Source organism: Phalacrocorax carbo, chromosome 21 (genome assembly GCF_963921805.1).
Source record: "Phalacrocorax carbo chromosome 21, bPhaCar2.1, whole genome shotgun sequence".
Lineage (NCBI taxonomy): Eukaryota > Metazoa > Chordata > Aves > Suliformes > Phalacrocoracidae > Phalacrocorax > Phalacrocorax carbo.
The window spans coordinates 1084384-1104900 of NC_087533.1; the positions used below are offsets into that span (position 1 = coordinate 1084384).

At 56.0% G+C, this 20517-nt stretch overlaps 1 protein-coding gene across 2 annotated transcripts in view; it reads right to left on the reverse strand.

The window, feature by feature from the left end:
* Positions 1–351: 351 nt before the first annotated feature.
* The window catches only part of KIRREL3 (kirre like nephrin family adhesion molecule 3), a 347109-nt gene continuing 326943 nt past the window's right edge, over positions 352–20517 (reverse strand). Inside the window, exons 11-17 of one of the 2 annotated variants that reach the window (XM_064470893.1) lie at positions 18070–18170; positions 17781–17979; positions 16594–16629; positions 13385–13492; positions 9248–9357; positions 1688–1774; positions 352–1161 (exon numbers count right to left, since the gene is read on the reverse strand). In XM_064470893.1, coding sequence (XP_064326963.1) covers positions 718–1161; positions 1688–1774; positions 9248–9357; positions 13385–13492; positions 16594–16629; positions 17781–17979; positions 18070–18170 — 1085 coding nt within the window. In that variant the 3' untranslated portion in view covers positions 352–717. The remainder of the gene's footprint in view (positions 1162–1687; positions 1775–9247; positions 9358–13384; positions 13493–16593; positions 16630–17780; positions 17980–18069; positions 18171–20517) is intronic. The other variant, XM_064470894.1, reaches the window with a different exon arrangement.

A 20517-nucleotide genomic window follows, 5' to 3' on the forward strand; every position in this document is an offset into this window, starting at 1 on the left:
GGGGTTGCAGGGCTCCCGTGCCCCAGTTTCCCCTCTGCCACGGGGCACCACAAAGTGGGGACTGTTCCCCTCACAGCCCCCTCCCCCACCACCCTGGGGACCCCACGGCGAGGCCACGGCACCCCTGAAGTCCCAGGCCCGGTCCACGCTGGGGCAAAGCGTCACCGAAAGAGCCGGCATCCTCGCGGGGCGGCCATCAGCCCAGGCGTGCCACGAGAAACACCTCTTGTATTGACCGCGGCGCTGCGCTCCCGCAATACAGCGCGGAGAGGCCCTTCCCGGGGGGGGGGGGTGTCCCCGTCCCACCAATGTCCCCCCCCAACCCTGGCCCACAGGGCAGGACCCCCCCAAATCCCCCCCACCCCGAAACGGACTCTATAAGTATGGACACCGAACACCAAGAAGGAAAGGAAGGAGCTGGGTGGGAGAGGGTAGGGGGAAGCGGAGGCGAGCGGCTGGGGGGGCACATGGGTGCGTGGTGGGGCTGGGGGCATCCCCAGCCCCATGGAGGGGAACGGCTCCCCGGGGCTCGGTGCGTCCTCGGTGGGGTTGTGCTTAGCATGTACCGAGCGGGGGAGGTGGTCGGCCGGTTTCCCCCCGTACCCAGCAGCCCTGCTTTGGGCCGGGGCTGGATCCGACCTCTTCCCACCGCCGCTCCCGGCGGGCGCGACTGTCCACGGCACCCGCGCGGAGGGTCCCGAGCGTCCCTGGAGGGGCTCAAACGTGCGTCTGCATCCGCCTCTGCAGGGGCCGGCTGGGGTCTGAGTTTTGGGAAGAAGACTGGGAGTGATGGGAGGAGGAGGCGGAGGCCTTGCTGGCCTTGTCGAACTGCACGTAGCCGTCCTGCTTGCCGCTGCTGCTGATGCTGCTGTCGCACTGGGTGTCGAGGAAGGAGCTGCTGTCGCTCATGGAGCCGCGCTGGAACTCGCGCTCGCACAGCTCGATGGAGCTGCTGCCCATGCCCAGCACGAAGCGTTGGCTGTAGTCGTAGAGGCGGCTCTGCCCGCTCAAGGTGCTGTAGATGTTGGTGAAGGACATGCCGGTGGGCACCCGTTGCTTGCTGGTGGGGCGCAGGTCCGCCGGGCAGCCCGACAGTGAGATGGTGGGGGTGGAGTGGTGCTCCTTGAAGGTGTTCACGCTGTAGTAGCCGTTGGTGGGGTCCTGTGGGGTGGGAAATGGTGGTGGGGGGGGCAGGTTGGCGGTGCTCTCCCCCTCCCATGCCCCAGCATTCAGGGCACCCACCCGTGATGTGTGAGAGGACGCCCTCGACCACCCAACCCCAGCGTCGGAGCATCCGCTCATGGCCACCAACGCGTCCCAGGTCGGGGCAGGGCGAGGCGTGGGTGCCCCTTTGCACCCCACTCCCTGGCACCCATTGGGTTTTTTTAATCCCCTGAAGGGTGCTGGGACCAGTGAACAGCACTGGGGTACCCGAGCATCCCTGCCTGTGCAGGGACAGCCCTCCGGTACAGGCCACCCTTGGTGCCACCAGGGGATGCGGCACAAGGACAGGAAGCCTGGAAGAAGCAACACTGGGCAAGGGACAAGCCCTGCAGGGGCACGGGGGTGGGTGCCCGGCACCCCGGGGTGCACCTGCCTTGGCAGGAGCGACCTGGGGGGGGCTTTGAGCCACATATCTTCATGGGGCTGGGGACAGAGGGGGCCACGTCCCCAGGGTCTGCCTCACCTTCAGGTTTTGAAACTCCTTCTCCTCCTCCTTGAGCACCTCGAGCTGCTTCAGCACCGAGTCCTGCTGAAACTCCCCCCGGTCCATCTATGAAAGGATGCAGGTGGGTGTCAGCAGCGCCAAGCACCCGCTGTTGTCCACCACCACTCCCCCTCCCCGAGGCTGCGCGGCCCCATGCTGCCATGGGGTGAGCCCCACGGCACAGAGAAGTTGTCAGCCACAACCTGGATTAAGGGACTTGCACGGGGACACTCCGGCCAGGCAGTGTCGGAGGGGTTGGAGCCGGGTGGTTGCCCAAAAGCACTGTGATTCCTGGGGCTACAAGTTGTGGTTTCCTTTTCCCCTCTGTTCAGGACTAACAAGGCCAGGCTGGTGCGGAAAGTGAATTATTTAAATTTGCTGTGGCGAGTGTTGGGTCTGCACCCACCCGCCCAAAACAACTCCCCCCAGATCGCCTTTTTGTTTGTTTTCCCTTCTTTCTTTCCATCTTTCCCCCTTACACTGAACTTGGCTGCTAGCATCTCAAAAATCCCAGCTAGGTTCTGGCATTGCCACAATGCTGTAATTAATGTGAAAGTCTTAATTTCCACCTCCCCCCCCCCACTTTACACTGGCTCGTCTCAAAAGCGTTGAGTCCCGGTGGCTTTGCCCACCCTGGCCCTGCCAGCGCGGCTGGGATTGTGCTGGGTCAGGAGGGGCTGGATGGGCTGGAGAAGCTCCTTTTGATTTGATTTGAGTCAATTTTTGCCCCTGCTGCTCCTTCGCAGCCCCCCTGGAGGTGGATGCTGCCCCCCCCGACGTGCTGCCTTCACCTAGCTTGCTCCGCCTCATTAGTTTTCCTTTGAAGGCGGACTGCGATTGGGGGGGGGGGGCAAGGTTCACATTAATTAGACCACGGCTTTAATTACCCTTCCTTCGGTGAGGTGGGGTAGTGCAGAAACAGAATAATTATCAGCCAATTTCTCAGCTGCCTTTTTTTTTTTTTTTTTTAATCTTCTCCCGTATTGATCGCGCGCCTCCAGCCCGGCTCCTCTGCCCCGGCGCTGGGCTCGCAGCCACCCTGATCACAGCCCCGAATCACCCTGAACGGTCCCTTTTAGTGCCCAACTTCTCTTCTCCTTTTTCAAATGGTAAGTGGTTGTGGAAATTCACCCTGCAGCACGTTCTGTTCATCTCCAGAAAGCCTTTGATATGGCTATTAAATGCAATAAATTAAAATACCTGAAGTTTCCAAGGGGGAAAAAAAAAAGCCTGTAACAGCCATTGATTTATCAGGGTAAATACAAGCGTCACTGAGGATTAGCTTCAGTGCAGCTGAAACGGTACATGGAGGGGTTTTTTTTTGCCAGTGCCACCCTAAACCCCCTAAAGCGGCGCTGCGAAGGCGTGGGATGGGGCTGCGACAGCCATATTAAACCCATCGAAAGGGTTTCACAGGTCCTGGCTTTTAGAAACAAAAGGAGCCACCCCTTCTCCTCCTTGGCTTTGGCTGGGTTTGGGTGTGGGTGACACCGGCGGATGGGGCTGGAGCCGGCGATGAAGAGGGGACAAGAGTGGGTGAGAACCAAAGGCACAGTCCCGCCAGTGGCACAACCTGCCTAGAATTAATGTCGGGTTTAACAGGGTATTTTAAGCCATTTTAAGGTACCTCTTGCAATGATGGTTGGAGCGGTCCAGGCACTGGGATGCTCCTTGAGCCCCGGAGGCTGGCAGGATGCTGCGGGTCTGGCTGCACCCCGTGGATTTGGGGGCTGCAGTGAGCCCAGGTGCCGTCAGAGGGCACCGAGCCCCCGTGCAAGCGGAGCGCGGCGTCCGTAACGCGCCATCGCAGCACTTAATTTCCAATCGGCGCGTTACAGCCGGTCATTAACGCGCCCGTTGTTAAAGTTTGTGTGGCGGCTTAGCCCCGATGCGATCGCGCGCCGTTAATGGCGGGCGGCGGGGACGCTTGTTAGCTTGCCGTCGCTGGTTAAACGCGACTGAGCTAACGAACGTTACCGCCGTTACCAACGTTAACGGGGATTACGAATGCAGAGGCAGCGGGGGAGAGGGAAATACATGAAAGAAAGAGACCAGAACTGTCCGAACGCACGGCCACGAGCCAGCAAAGTGCTTGCGCGTGCTGGCACAGGCATGGGATGCTCCAGCATCGTGCGCAGACTTTTCCCCCCCTGGAGCCATGTGTTTTCTCCAGCTGGGCTGGAGAAACCATCAATATGCTTTGGTCCTTCGGCTGCGCTGCTGCCACGCAGCTGGCTGGTGATAAAGCTGCCTGCTAGATCCACGCGCCCATCGTTTCCCCTCCTGCCAGCACAGCTGAATCCAAGGGCACAGCCCGATCCTGGGAACGTCGTGCCAGGACTTAATCCGGTTTGGCGCCAGCAGCCTTCGCCGTCCCAAGACCACGTTGCGGTCAGGCATGCCAGTTGAGGTGTAAAGCTGTCCCTATTTCCCAATGCCACACCTCTCCGAGCCCTCCTGGACCGACGTGGCTAAGGGATGCGACTAACCGCATCCATAAGCTTCTTGCCTGTTTCCCCCGCTGCAAAAGAATGACCCCCCCCCCGCCCCCCACCAGCTACAGAGCATCGCGTCAGCTTTGCTGTCCTGGCTCCTGCCATCAAGGGAGCGCATCCCTGCGAAGCAAAGTGACGTCTCAAGGTCACTCGAGGCGCTTAAATTATGAAAATAGTAGCCAGCTCCAGCGCTGTGCCGCTTAATCCTCTGCCCGCTGGAGCACTCCCTCATTTAATGCCGCCAAATGAAGCTGCTTTCAGCTGGGATGTCAAATCCGACAGACCGGATATTAAATTTTTTGCTTTCATTAGAGGAGACAATATGTTTTTTTTAAAACGCTGCTCCCTCCGGAGTCCCCGAGCATCCATCCAGACCTGGCAGGCTCGAGGGCAAGCCCCTCTCTCCGGGCGAGGTGCCTCCCCCAGCCCTCGCACCGTGTTTAATTATAATGTTTCCCGCTAATTGGATGCCGCTGAGCCGCACTTAGAAACTCGTGTGGGTCAAACCCTACCGGGGCGAGGGCTGTTGTTTAATAGATTCCCGAGGCAGTGGCTTCCTCTGCTCCCAGCGGGGACTGGCTGCCGGCGAGGAAACAAGCACACAAATATAAAAACCCCGCTGGGTTTTCCCAGCGGCTGAGGGTTCGTCACCTTCAAATGCCGGCCTCTGCCTCCACTGGCCGACGAGGTGAGCTCCCTCCGAGCGCCGGCGCTCTCCATCCCAACGCCCCCAGGTGAAGCCGCGTCACCTTGTCCCACCGCTCCCCAAAATGCTGCTTTTTGCTAGGCAAAGGCAGTGCCGGCGGGAGCCCGCGGTACGTCCTGCCATCCTTCTCGCGTCCTTCTTCCTTTCTTAAGCGCTTGCTGTGGCAGGCGCCCGTGTCTCGGGGCCCGGGCAGTGACTGGCTGGATGCACACTAGCACCAATTGCCCCTGAAGGTGTTACCTGCCTTGTGATCGCTCGGTCCTGCGCGGTGCTTTGGCAGCTGCCCCAAGCCTCGTGGTGGCCCAGCTCCGCTGCCACCCCGTGAAGCCCGAGCCACGAGCTGCAAAGATCCCCACCGTTTTCACAGTGATTTTTTTCCTTCTTCTTAACATGGTGGGTCTTCTTCTCACCGGCCCGCTGGCCTGGTGCTGCGCCCGAGCTGGTACCCTCCCAGCAGCAGCCGCCACAGGTACTGGTGCTGCTGGAAGGTGTTGGCTGCATAGGAGGGACGTGTCCTGAGCCTCCCGGCCCAGGTCGGATGTCATGGAGGTGCAACCTCTGACCCAGCCCTTCGGCAGGGCAAAAATCCCTGGGGTAAGGGGCGATAAGCCTCTATCTGCCAGCTCGGGGGTTGCTGGTGCTTCCCAGGGCTGCAGTGGCACCGGCCGCTGGGCACTCGGAGCATTTCTCTGGGCTGAGGGTAGGAATGAGCCTCACCCTGAATGGCACCTCTGCTTTTTTTGATTTTCCCTCTTCTGTGGGGACCTGAGCCAAGCTCCTGAGTGGAAAAACATGTCCGGTGTCGATCTGCGGGCTGTGAACAAACTGGGAACATCTCTCGGAGCAGAGGGATGGGCTTCAGGATAGGGACAGGAAAGAAAGGTGAGCAAGGAAAAGATCATCAACCTGTCTACCAGATGGGCTGTTTTGACTGTTCCACCCCAAATATGAACTAAAGGTGATGCCTGGGTCTGCCCGACCCCCAAGACTTGGGATGCTCCTGCCTGCTGGTCACGATTGCTCCTGGCGGGGGGGGATGGCTCCTTTAGGATCATCAGCCCCATTTCACAGATGAGGAAACTGAGGCATGGAGTCCAACCAGCCAGGAATAAAACCCAGTCACCCAGCTGTGATGACAGAGGTTATGCCATGTCGGAGCTGATGATGGTCTTCAACCCCCTAATCACAGGCCAGGCTCAGCCAAATTGGCGTGCAGGTGCAATGTTCCCTGGCAGGAGAGACAAAGCTGCTCTTGTGATTTATTTTTTCCAGGATCAGACCCTTTAACAGGCTCTTTTGCCTCCAGCCACCGGCTGCTGTTTGCTTTCTGGCCCCTGCGGGCTGGCAGCCTTTCCCCTGTCTGTGGGCAGCGCCTGGCAGAACAGCTAACGGAGGGAGGGGGAGCTGGGGCTGAGACAATGTGAACATATGCAAATCAGACAGCATGACGCGTATCCTAAGGTGTTAATGAATTTAGAGATGCATGAATAATTATTTGTGAGAAGCACAGAGCGCTGCGGAGGTCACAGATGGCTGGAGAATAACAAATGCGATAGCATTTAGCAGGGGAAAGAAGAGTCACGCCGGAACTCTGCAGCCAGAGATGCTCCGGCCAAGCAGCGACACCGTGGGAAACTGAGGAGCAAAGGCACCATCCGCGGTGCAGCGGGCGGATCTCCGCTCCCGAAGCTTGGCAGGAGCAGGTCGGGCCGTGCTGGAGCTCAGGGGCTTGGCCAAGGCTCAGGGATGGGGGGGTGAAAAAGCTGCTGTGAAGCAGCAAGGCGTTGAGCAGAGGGGAGCTGTTTGCAAGCGTGGCCCGCTTTTCGTTAACATCTGCATTAATGATCTCTCTGCGCGAGCACCCGGCATGTTAATGAGATTCGCAGTTGATATTAAACAGCAAGGTGTTATGAACATTGTTGAGGGCAAGGAGATCATTTCAAAGGACGCCGTCGAGGTTGAGCCCGGGCTGGAAATAGTGCAAGAAGCTTAGGGAAGGCAAATGAAGACGCAGCAGGGGAAATAATGCGGGTACGGGGAGGAGGGAGAGCAGGAAAGTCTTGGGGTGAGGGTAGGGAGCAAGCAAGGGGTCTGTGCGTTGCCCCCCTGCTGCTGCTGCGGAGGTCTCCTCACCCCTCATTAGCAAGGATGACTTTTTTTAACTCGCTCCATCGTTTCATTGACAAACTCGGAGCCTCTTACCAGGAATCTGTTCAGCATCTGATGCCTGGGTCGCTAATGGCTGGAGGAGGATGCTTGCACCAGCTGTCGGAAGCAGAGCGGAGGGAGACCGGGGTCCCCAGGGGCTCCGAGGAGAGAAGAAATCAGGAAGTATTTGCTGGGAATGCTCTTGCTGAGGGCCGATGAGGATGGGGAGGCTCTGGTGCAGGCAGGGGAGGGGGCTTTGATGTCTTCTCCCAGGTGGGATGCCCCAACCAAATCTGCCCAACATCAGGGTCAGAGGCTATGGACCATCTCGTCCAAACCTCTCGAACAGCTTTGAGCCAACGATGTTATTTCTAAACGATGTATCTTCAGGATTTGGCCAGGAGAGGGGGAGAAACACCTTCTCCCGGTCCAGCAGCCAGGCAGTTACGCTCTGTCATGTTGCATCCAAAAGCGCTTGACTTTGCCTGCCCTGTTCATACTTAAATATCCCCTTTATACTGTGCTGGAACTAAACCACCTCTCAGAAGTCTTGCTGATAAGCTAAAACACGAGCTCTGTAAACCTCCCCCCGTCAGGCACGCTTTTTCCCCGGCTATCAAATAAATGTTGTCATTTTCTTCTGCACCATTTCCATCCTGCCGGCATCCTTACTGAAACGTGCAGGGTGCAGCTCTGCACTGCTCCAGCACCAGCCTCATTAAGGGCACGCGTTGATGTGAAATCACCTTCTGGCTCTGGCAAATAATCTAGGCAAGCCCCCCATGCCTTGCAAGATCCTGTGCCTCCCATGACCATCCTCTTCTTCGTTTGCTTGTCAGTGGTAAAGGGTCCTTGTGTGTCTCCTCTGCTGAGGCTTCATGCGTGCTTCCAGCTTAGTGGTTAAGGTCTTGAGCAGGATTTAGGCTGATCTTAGCCTCTTCTGTGGAAGCCAGAGCTGGGCTTGGCGCTGTTGATCACTTTCTGTACAGATGGTGGTACAGGGCCCTGTGGAAAGCAAACGCCTCATTCCCCTTCATCTCAGCAGGTTGCTCCAAACCCGAGTCCCAGCCTTCTCTGTTCTTCCACCGAGCAAAGCCTTGCAAATCCCACCGTGGATTTGCAGCCTCCTCAGGGCAAAGGCCTCCTGGGCATGAAGGGTCTCGCACAGAAACCTCAGCGGTGCTGGGATAACGTGCCAGATCTCCATCTCCTCCCGCCTTCTCATTCTGAGGCTCCCTTGCTGTCCATGCGCATCATCAGACATTGATTTTGCCCGCCCCATGATCCTCAGCCTTGCCTTTCCACTGGCAATTCATCAAACAGCTTTTGCAGGCAGGGCATACCGATGCTTACAAGAGCTGCCCAAGAAACGGAGGGTTAGAGCAGGAAAAAACCACCCAGCAGCCTAGAAAGCAGCCCCCAGCCTCTTCAATCCCTTCTCCTTTTCCTATCTACTCTTTTCTCTCACCTTTTACGGCCACTGGCCTTTCTTTGTCATTTATTCAGCTTCTCTTTGTCACCTATGACGTGACACCAGCAAGAAAAAGCCAAGGCAAACTGGGGCCGAGACACGGCGAACAGCGGCGACACCAGCGAGAGGAGCAGCCCGGACCAAAAAGCGCCTGCCCGCGGGCTGAAGGTGAGTTTCCTGGGCTCTCAGTCATCAGCATCTTGCCCTGCCTGTGTCATTTGGTCCCCTTGGGCAAAGAGAGTGGTGACACCTCCCAGGTTATTACAGACCGGGCTGGCCCCACAGCCCCAGCGACAGCAATCTGTGACCAACTGTGCGCACATACATTATTTTTGCACATATAACTCTCTAAATTGCGTCCAGGAGAGTGCAGTTCTCGCTGGCTAATTAGCTCATTATTATATTGTGCTCACCTATTGTGTGTCTACTTGGCAGTTTGCAGCTCTTTCCCCACGCGAGGTGGCAAATTTGCTTTGCAATTAGCCCTGTGGGCAGCTGAGCCACTGCAATAAACTTCTCCCAGCTCTCCCTCCTCATTAGCAAAGTTTCACTCGAGGAGCTTTTATGGCAGAGGAATGTGTATCTCAAGAGCAAGGTTTTTGGAAGAGGATCTTTGCCTTGAGTGGGGATTACAGCACTGAACTACATGTGCCTGGGTTCATTACCATCAAACACTTACCAGAGTAATTGCTTACGGGGAAGAAGAAGTAAATCCTTACCATCAGCTGCTTGATGGTTGGGTGCTCCTCCGTCTCCCTGCCCGAGGCTGGCTCCTTGTGTACGATCTCCACGCGGATATCGTTCTTGGCAGAAACCACACCTTTCAGATCTGGGCAAAGAGCAAGATGGAGAAGGGGTCGGTCAAAGGCAATCGTGGAACATCCTCAGGGACCCGACTGAGTGCCGAGGTTGTTCACGAGCACGGGGGAAAATGAACCCTGGCTCAGAAAGCGCATCTGAGAATCGGGGGAGCAATGTTTGCATTGCCATAAGGTGAAACCTTCGCCTCCAGGGAGCTCAGATTTATTAATTTGGGAGCTTGGTTAGCCTCTGCTGTACTCGCGGTGCTATCACCAGGGGCTGGGCTGCAGCAGGACTGCTCCAGCAGATGGTGGGCTGCTTGTCCAGGCTGCTGATCTACAGCATCTGCTAGGGGAGCACGTGAACCACTGCTCCTGAGGCACGTACCGGCTCCTCCCTGGTGCTGGGAAGCTCCCTGAGACAAGCCTTGCCCAGGTTTGGGGTGCAGATACATGTGGAAAAGGCCAAGCAGTGAGCAAAGACCCAGCCAGGGCTTTGGGAACGACAAAATCATTGCTGGCTGCTGCTCCAAGCAGCCTGTTTTCAGGCAGGGCAGAGAGAAACGTTTCTGCCTTCCCTGAAGGTGTCAGGAGTGCTTTGAAGAAGTCATTTTTAGCAAAATGAAACCAAAGACACCAAGCAGCAGGAGCAGAAACGGCCAGGTGAATCCGAGATGAAAAGCAGAGATAGATGCAAAGCTGAACAGTGAGATCTAAACAGCTCCCAGCTTTGAAGCTGGGCTTCAGCCTGCGATCTGGCTCTCACCTCCTAGGATGGCTGCGCCAACCCTCCTGGACCCCAAACCACCTTGAACCGCTGGGCTCGTCAGCTCTACCTCCAGCCGCAGGAACCGGCAGTGCCCTGCCAAGCCAGGGCTGCACCGACTCAGTCCAGCAGAGGCTGGGCCGCGCAGGAGGAGGTGGTGATTTTATCTGTAAACCAAACTGAATCGCGCCATCGAGGCCAGCTTGAAGCTCTGGCCTTGAATTAATCCATCCCAGCATCCTGTGCCCTCGATATCTGCAGCCCTGCTGCCACCCACAGACGCCTCCAAGTCTCAGGGTGCCAGGCGAAGGGTTTCGCTGGCAAGTTGCTACTGCTCTTCCTTTTATTTTTTTCTTGCTGGGACCACGTTCCTGGTGCCGGAGCCTCCATCTTTAATCACAAGGAGAAGATAATTCTTGCCTTGCACATCCTCTCCCGGGAGTGTTGCCCCTTAAATAACTCTGGGCCATTAAGTCACTGAAGATACAACAACAGATGTGCAGTAAAGTCTTTTTTATTTTTTTCTTTCTCACTTTTCCAGAGCCTCCAGGCTCGGTGTGTCTGCACCCCGTGCATTTTTTTTTTTATTGCACCTCCCCAAGCAAGGACAGGAATTGCTTCCCCCAGTGCCATCAGTCTTGGTCAGCGGCCGGTTGCAGCCACCAGGCGATGCCTTCTCCAGGGTTCCTGCTGGGTGACCTTGTCCCCTCTGCCAGGAGCTGTGCAGAGCCGTCCCCGCAGCTTGCTGACGGGTTTTTGTTTGCAGGCTGTTGTTTTAAATGATGCAGCAATACTCCGGTATTTGTCCTGAGAGAGGAATCTGCAGTCATCCTGATAGGAAATGAGTCCCTCTCCTGATATCAAAGTGCTCTGCTGGTCCCATCACTCCCGAGCTGATCTCTGTAATACCTCTGCTGATTTCACACCACTAACCATGATGAAAGTCCTTTCCTCACCTTCTCAGCCTGGTGTTTCTACCTTCCTAATGCTCACCTGCTGCTGGAGACAGCAGCCGCAGCCTCCAGTTTGCATTAGCACCTGCAAAACTGGGATAAAAGCCCTTCATCCCGGGACAGCCAAGTCCTCCCCGGCAGGGTTTTGCACTACGAGCGTCCCTCAGGGGCTGGTTTAGTTACTGGTGCTCCCAGCTCCCCCAGAAACCAAGGAGGGACCCTGTTTTGGCAGCTCCAAGTGGCTTTTGGAGCCATGTGACGGGGGACAAAGCAGCCCCACTGCCACCAGCACCCCCTGCACCCGCACCCGGGATTTGCTTCGATAGCACTACGGCATCCCGCTCCTCTCGAGTGGCAGCCCTGGTGAGCACCCAGCAACGCGTCTGATACCGAGCTGGCGTCCCCCGTTGGGTCCAGCTCTCCAGAAAATGTAGAGCTGTTCCTCCTCCTATTTCACTTTGGGGACGGAGGGGAGATCAGGGCAGGGATCTTTGCTGATCTCTTGGATGAACTCTGCTCGCTTGCTCTTATCCCAAAGTGAAGTAGCAAAGGAGCCTTGTGGGATGCACAGGGACCCGTGCTCTGGTCCCGAGATGCTGCAGACCTCTCCCCAGGGCAGGGCAACCGGGGACTTACACTGCAGGAGGAGCTAAAGAACAGCAGGGAGCACGCTGGGAAGACACCCAGACCCAGCAACTCGTTGCATACAGGAGACTAAAAAAGTCCTTTCTAAGTGGGACAGCACTGAAAACCCAGGGGAGGAAAGGGACTTAAACCAGTGCCATGCCACCACGTCCCCAGTAGCCGCTTCCCAGCACATATCTTCCTAACCCCAGAACACCTCTTATTCCTGATTTACCACTGGGAACCCAAGAGATGAATCACACAAGGCGTTTGGGTGGGATGGGGTTGTCCCCTTCTGGAAGGACAAGCCCTGCTTTTTCCCCCAAAGACCCTCTGCACACCTCCAGCTTGGGAGGGGCTCTAAACCCTGGCACTCGCACCACGTCTTTGATCTGTTGTTGTGGCATTAGTGTTAAACTGTATGTCCTGTAAAGAACCCCGCACCATCTGGTTACATCAAATAAGAGAAAGGTAATGAACCACACGCTCTCCCCTGCCTCGAATGATGCGGCGTGGGGAAAGCACGGCTGGTTCCATCCGACCGTTGACACGGTAACATGGCTCGGCCCCTGCTTTCTTCAGGCGCTCGAATCATCCCTCTTTGCTGAATGACCTCTGCAACGTTGAATTAGCCTGGTCTTGGCTCCTGTCCATCAGCAATCCTCCCCCAAAAAGCAAGATAAATTACTTCCCCCCATTTAATTTGTTAATACTTGCTAGTGGAGGCTCCAAGAGTTCAAAAAAATGGAATAAAACAGGGAGAGGCACCATTACCGCTCTTAAAATTAAACACATTTCTGCTGTGGGAGGCCGTGTGTTCATATCCAAATCCAAGAGGAGCCTGGTGTTTTTGATTGCTTTGCAAATGATCAAGAGGGGGAAGAATAAAAAGAAGAGAAAACCAAGTGGGTTTTCTGGCACACACACATAGAGCTTGGCATCCTGGCGTCCGTACCACGCGTCTCCTGAGCCGGGAGCACTGTCAAGTATCTCCTTTTCTCCCCCGTGGCCTGAGATGTACCAGACAATCACGCTCTTCTCCCTCCTGGTTTGATGCCTATTCATTTAGCCAACAATCCTCCTTTAATTTCTTGGTGTCTTTTTAATGAGGCAAAATGTTGCCACGCTGTTTACCCCTCCTCCTCTACCTGCGTCTCTAATGTCACTTTAACTTGTATTCCCACTGCAGCCAGGCTTCAAAAATGTCCCATGTAAAACCCCTCGGCTGGCTGTAATCTCCCCCTAGGAAATATGCATTTTACGTCAAGAAAAATGGAATTAAACCAGAAGCAGAACAGAGAGCACAAACCGAGGAGGGTTTTTAAGCACCGGCGTGGTGTGGTGAGGATACTTCTCCCTCTTGGACATCAGGATTTCTCCAAGGGAGGGAGTGAGAGCAGGTTCCTTTGCAATCCCTTGGCCCGCAGGACACCCCTGCCTGCCTCCCGAGCTGCCTGTGCTGCTAACAGGGATTAGCGTTTAACCCTGGCACAGCTTTCCACACGCTCCGAAACCCTTTTCCCGCAGGGATGCCGTTAGCAGCCGAGTGGCACTGAATGTCTGGTAGACCAACACGAGGAGCCGATCGTGCTGGGGTCTTGTCAGTAAATTCAGGCTCTAATTTCTTTGTGACTCCCTCCATTCACCCCCCCACCAAGGTTTTAGCCCCAGCCCTGCCTGAAGGGACGCGGCGGGGCCAGGGGAGACACTTACTCCTCTGGGAGCGGGCGCAGCAGAAGGCGACGATGGTGGCCATCAACACCAGGAACGCCACGCCGGCCCCCACGGCCACTCCGATGATCACCGCCATCGGCACCGACTCTGCAAGAGGAAGGAGAGGGAGCATGAAGCCGGGATGAAGGTCGGAGAGGTGGCTTTTTCCCAAGGGACCCACCCCCGGCTACAGGAAAGCAGCTCAGTGATGAGTCTGGGGAGGGTTTTGGGGCCAAATGGACCTCCTTCCCCGCTCCCGCATCCCTGCGTGGGTGATGCCAGCACGGGCTGCCCGTGGGACACTGGCGCACGCTGCAATCTGTGCAAACCCTCATCTCTCTGTGCCTCAGTTTCCCCTGGGAGGGAGAAAAGAAGAGGGAGCCAGAAGAGCGGGTTGACAACCGCTCTCGATAGCACCCTGCGGGTTAATGAATGAGCATCTCTAAAGGATGAAAAGTGCAGAAGACGACGGCGTGTTAATATTATTAAGAAAGAGACACGTCATCAGAGCGGGCTGGGAGAAAAGTTAGAGCTGGGATGGAGGGATGGAGTCGGGCACCAAGCCTGCCTGCCAGAGGCGGTAGCTCAGCTGTCTTAGCAGGTGCTGTTCAGTATATATGGATGAATTAACCCAAAAGCCATCATTCACAGCCTCTGCCAGTCTCCTGCCTTCTCCCTTGGCTTACCAACGCTGCCACCCTTCCCCGAAGCCCTGAGGCTGCTACGAGGACTGGGATGGGAGGGATGGCCTGTGCCGGGGATGAGCAGAGGCCAGGTGGCTGTGGTGGGCGAGGGCTGCAGGGAGGGGCTGTGCGGGCAGGGGCCTGCGGGAGGCAGCCTGGGGGAGCAGAGCTTGCTGCAGAGCAGGGGTTACGTGCTCGCCTCCTTCTGCCTACAATAACTCTGTAGTGAGGTTCCTGGTGGGGATTTCAGACCGTGGCTCAGCCAGCAGAGCTGATTTATTTGCACGGATCCAGGCAGAGGCTTGCAAGGTGCAGGGAGGGGGGGAATATGAAATCACATTTACGGTGAGAGGGTCAGATTTGCAGCCCAAGAGCCTTGTTATCTCCCTGCTCAGTTCCTCCGGTCTCTCAAAGCACAGCTCCTACTTAATGGCGAGGGTTGGGTTGGTGCCTGCTCTCTGGGTGATTGCCGGGCAGCAACAGGCAGCACTCCCACTCGCAGGACACCAAAGCTGTGGGTACCACGAATTGCTGTCGTTGGCTAGGATGATAAACAGCATCCTGAAGACCCTCTCCCCAAAAGCAGCAGATATCTGTAGGTCCCCCACTGCTGTTCTAAGCACCCCGGAGGCTCTTATGAACCCACAGAGGGCAAAAAGAGTTCAACCCTTTCCAGGACGGCTGACTAAGCCGGGTGAGTGTGTCCTCACCGCCTTCCTGCACACCTCCAATGCGTGTTTTTCTCCTCGGGGCCCCTGCCTTGCAAATGGATGAGATGAACCTAGGGAAAATTTGATCATCTTTCCTCCTCACCTGTGCTGCTGGGGAACGGGAATGCTGCTGGACATGGGGACACGCGAGTAATCTAGCTGAGAAGCAAAGCCTGGCAGCTGAAGGCTGACACTCAACCGCCTGATAAGGAAACCATTTCTCGTTGTCCACTGCAGTGGAGCTCATGTTGACCATGAATTTCATCCTGGAACTTGAGATCCCAGAGGATGCCTTTCAGCCTTCCTAAGGGGCACGCCTCCTTACTGGTGGGACTGGGAGGAGCCGTAATTCCACCAGCATCTTTCCTGTGCAGTCAGCAAAGGGTTTCTTCGTTGCTATCTAATCCTAGCTAGGGCAGGGGAGTTATAAAGCCACTTCATGTTACTCTTTAGCAGTGGTCATGGGGCCTTGTGGGTCCTAAGCCCTACTTTGGGAATTGCGGGGTGATAAAAAAATGATGCTGGTTGAATTCAGCCTCTTCTGCACACACTTGATCTAAAAAGAGCCTTTAATCTTCCCCGCTCAGCTTGTTGTTTCAAGTGATTTGGTTGGTAGTTTATGCTGATGCTTTTCAGTTTCTGGCTTGCTCATCAATTTTCTGCCTGGCCCTGCCGGTCCCTTGAAGTGTCACTTGTCACTTGAGCATGGACCACTGGGTAGACCGCCAAACCCACCCAGAGTTCTCCCCTGGGGCCCTCGGTGAAACGGCAAGTCCCCTTGAGTGCTCTGCAGCCTTGAGCTGGAGCTCAGGTAGCAGATGCTGGGGCTGGTTCCAGCTGCACCAAGGAGCTCATCCTAAAACCAGCATCCTCCAACACACCAGCTGAGCCATAGACAAAAACAAACTGGGATTTTCTTCTCCAGGTAGCCTGAGGCCACCTGCTAGGCAGTGCTTCTGCTGATGATGGTAACTCATCGTGGGACTTTCTTGGCTCTCCCAGAGACATACAGAGCGAAAGGGTGAGGAGAGAGGAGCCGGGGGTCCCTGGGAGTGCTTGCTGGCTTTCAGCTTTGGGAGAGTGAGATCTGCAATGCAGAACTCAGTGAGAAGCAAGTGGTGATGGTGAATAACGCTGCTTGAAGGTGATGGAGAATCATGCAGGGAACAGGGTGGGGAATGTGGCCAGGGCTCTCCTGGGCTGCAAAAAAAGGCGATTGCAAAGGGACGGTGACAGACACCAGTGGCTGGGATGGTAAACTGTGTCCCAAAGACAAGGGCGAGCTGACGAGGAGCAGTTTGCTGGCTATGTGCTCTCCCATGAACCCTACTCTGGCAGAGGACGAGGAAGGCACGATGGCAGCACATGCCGCAGCATCTGCCCAAATAGCCATTCAGCCCGGCTCTGGCTGCGATGGATGCTGGCTAGCACTCTCCCAGGAGCTGAGACAAGCTGATGTCTGTGAATGACCCTGGAAACTTCTACTTCTCTCTCTTTTTTGCCCCATAATAGCACTTAAGTGGTCTCTTTCACAGCACTTTAAAACATGGCTGCGTAACATTATCCCCCTCTCCGTGGCTGGGGAGCTGGGGCACAGAAGGAGGTTCTGGTTTGCAGAGCGAGTCAGTGGCAGAGCGGAGACTGGACCGCTCCTGCTTCCCAGTCCGTGCCCCAGTCACTGCTCTGCAGCTTTCCTACACCCCTTCCTGCCCTGCCCTGTCGAAAAGTTGCCGGGCCAGGAGGAGGACGCCGGGTCCTCAGGTGTGGTAACGGCTGGGGACAATTCACATTCACCGTCAGCTCATGATTTCCATACCTGCTTGAATACCAGCTCCTGATTTCATTTCCGTACCTGTTTGAAAATAAAGCAAGTGTCCACAGCCTTGCACAGCCCAAGCGCACATGCCAGTCTTTCTGAGCGCTCAGCCCTCTGCTCCGAGCGCAGAGATGTCCCCATGAAGGGGATGTGCTCTGCCACCCTATGGCATCCTCAGCCACCCTACGGCGTCCCCCTGCCCAGGGCAGGGATGTCCCCTTGCATCGCCTAGCAGGGATGCTCGGATCTTGGCTGCGGAGCCGGCTGTGGACTCAAATGCTGTGTCGCCGGCTCTAGCCCGGCTCAGCTGCCCGGCCACCCTCCGCCGGGACCCAGGCTTGCCGCTGAGCGCTCCCGCTGACTGGCAGACGACCTGGAAAAACCACTGGCTCTGTTTGCATTGGAAGAAGCCCAAGGCTAATTTTAAGGGGTTCATTTAGCTCTGATTTAATCTGGACGGCCGCCTTGCCTATAAATCACGGCTTAATGAGAACAATCCACCTGCCTGCCCTGGCATTTAATAAAATAGAAGAGAACTGGAGTCCCTCCAGGAGCTAGGCGTTCCTCACAAAAGCCATCTCCCTCCCTTGCTATTGAGAGCCCCAAGAGTGGAAATCCCCTGGCCATCCCCTGAGAGTTACTCGAGGTGCCGTCGGGGCTGGGTGGATAAGCCCAGCCTTGCAAAACACATGCAGGCATCATGGCTGGTGGCCGGGGCGGAGGGTTGCCACCAGCCCAGTCGCCTTCCTCCCCACTCACTCCCGTCACCGCGGAGCAGTGGGGTCTGGTAACAGCCGGTTCCTGTTTCTCTGAGGCTATAAATGATCCTCCAGCCTGTGGCAGCAGCATCACCTTGTGCCGTGGGGCAGGGAGCGAGGGGTGCAGGATTGGCCCGTGCCCTCCAACTTCAGCAGGACAGGCAAAATGGGGCACACTTGTGTCAAGCAGAGGCTTTGGAGGGCTTGTTCCACCTCCTGACCCTCTGCCAGGACCACATACCCTAAAGATGCAATCCTACAGCTAGCATGGCTGGAACATTTTTGCCATCCTTCCTAATTTCCTCTTTGACATCCCAAGAGCTTTCTGAGCACCTCCTGCCTCTCACAGCATCTCCCCACTCTTACAGCCCGGCCAGGTGCTAATTCCCGCTGCCCACCAGCCCCCACCGGCTCCTCAGCGATGCCCACCTTGCTCTTTGAGCCGGATGATCTCCGTGTCGGAGCCGAAGCTGTTCCAGGCGGTGCAGTTGTAAATGGTTTGGAAATCAGCCCGGACAATGTTGCTGATGGTCAGTGTGGAGATAACGCCCTCATCCGTGCTGACCGTCTCCACTGTGTAGCGCCCGGAGGTCCCAGACTCCAGGACGTTCTCCTTCCAAGACCAAGCCTGCCAACCAAGAGAGGGGTCAGCCCGGGGCAGGTTCGCGCGCCGTAGGGCACCCTAAGGTGTGCAAGGCACCCACGGGCTGCTACTCACAATTCGGTCTGGTGGCGGGGTGCTGCGGATGAAGCACTTGATCTGCCCTTTCTGGCCGTGCAGGGCGTGCTGCGTTTGGGTACTGGAGATGATGGGTGGCCCTGCAAGAGAGAGGAGAAGGCTGCTGGCACCTTGCACGGGTGGCTGCAATACAAGGTGGCAACGTCGGGGGGGATGTTAGCAGAGCCAGGGAGGGACGTCAGAGTCCCTCTTTGAGGGGGAGGAATGGAGCAACATCTCCCTCCCCTCCCATCATGCAGGACACAGACTGGGGGCTTTCCTTTAAGGGTCTGCTGGTTTTCTGCAGTCCCCGCAGAGCAGCAGGGTCTCCCCACCCCTGGGCTTGGGTGGCGATTAAACTACCCTGTGGAAACCTCCTTGGTGAACCCGGCCTCTGAGAAGGGCTGTTTGCTCCAGAAGCAAAGCAAGAGCCCAGCCCACCTGGTGTTCCTCTTCTGTGCTCTCCCAGATTTGTTAAGCAACCCGCACTAATTGCTCCCCAGGGGCTTGAGGAAGCGGTAGGAGGGCAGAAGGAGGCACTGACAGGCAGCTGCTACCTGCAAGCCACCGTCAGTGACCTGCAGTCAGCCTGCCCGATGTGGTGGAGAAATTTCTGCTGGAAAAACCTTGGGACCCCATCAGCTGGGCTGTCCTGCACCATTCACGTGCTGGAGGAGCCCAGCCTGGCTGGGAAAGGCTCTCCCTGAGCAATACAAGGACTGAACGCACCGGCTGAGCCGGCTTGTGAAGGGAAATGTCCATGTCCTGCCTTGGTGGACATCCTGAAGACATGGTTGGGAGAAAAAGAGTTGGAGAGCATGGCTTGGTGGGATCAGGGTGTCCTCAGCAGCCCTGCAGGGAGGGGAACCTTCCCCCGAGGAGGGGATCACCCCAAGGGAGCAGCACAAGAGTTGGGATCCTAATTGCTCGTTATTAGCCTCCTTAATGGAAGCAGATTTGCATTTCTATGAGTGGCTCGCTGCTGGCAGAAAAGAAAACAGCAAGAAGGATGCAGGCAGGCATGGCATCTCAGGGCAGGGCGAGGGAGGAGGCAGGGGCTGGCAGATCTCCCCCTGCCCCTGCTCGGCTATTTTGGATGTTTGCTCTGGGTTATCACTCCTGGTTTTGAGTCTGTCACTGGCTTTGTCAGAAAACACAGCTTTATCGTCACAGCTACCCATGCCCGCTTGTTTGGCGTGATGTGCAAACGCCATCGTCAGGCTCCGTAGTGGCCACGCAAAGTGGAAGAGCTGCTGGTCTTGAGCCCAGGTCTCTGGGATGGTCAGAGTGGGAGAGCTTGCTGTGCTTGTCCTCCCTCCCATCGATCCATCCTTTGTGGATTTGAGAAACTTTTCCCAATTTCTTATTTTTCCCCTGCAGCTGATGTGTTCCTTTAAGGAAAGTCTCAGGGATTTGGGGTAAAGTGGGGAGAAACAAGGTCACCTGGGTATTCCTGACTGGTCCTCATCCAAATTGCCCATTTTTGAATCTGCAGAATGCACAAAATGTACCAAAATGCTAAATTCTTCACTCTGGTGCTTTCATACATACAGTTGCCCATTGAAATTATCCCAGTGACACATTTCTGCACCAAATTTCCACACTCCCCAAATACTTCCCACCGAGATACGGCCCTATCCTTCCTTCCCTATGATGTTCCAAGGTGAGATGTACGGAGAACCAGCTCAGTGAAGCGCACTTCACTGACCAGCAACCAGAAACACGGTTCTGGCAGCTCAGGAAATTACTGCTGAAAATGAGCTGCCGTCCAAATTGGTGATAGCAGGAGCCATGCGTGAAGGAGAAGGTCAGGACTTGCAATCGTCATAGCTCTATGTTAGTGGAAACTTTTGCACCCCTTTATATCAGGGATAGGAAATTAAAAAAAAAAAAGGCATTTTGTTATGATTTTCTGCCCAAATGCTCTTCTCCAAGATGTTCTTCTAGGCACGCTCCCAAGGCGTGCATTCTCATTTATCTCCCTCTGAAAGCCCATCTTTCAAAGTGCTGGCCGGGCTCTCAGGAGAGTTCGGTTGATTCCTTCCTCCCGTCAGGAGGATGCAAACACCATCTCGCCTTCGTGAAATAGCTCTTTCCAAGCGTGCCCAAGGTGGCACCATCAGCAAGCCTCGGCCTTCGCTCCCCAAGCCTGGTGTAAGAGCTGACCCGTGCCAACAGCCAAGTGTGACGGGCAGGTGTCCCTAAACGTCTGCTGGGGCTTTTTCCTCCTGGAGGGGACATGTGATGGGGACCCGTTTGGTCCCGACACCCTCCAAGGGTGGCACAAGGCATGCAGGATGAGCTTCTTGGCTAGCTACACGTGCTAGGTGATCCTCGCCTGCCCTGCGAGCTGATGAACGCAAAGCCAAACAGAGGCAAGAACGGCAATGGGATCTGTAGGCGAGGCCTAAATAAAAATAAAAAAGCCATTTCTTTCTATTTCAACGG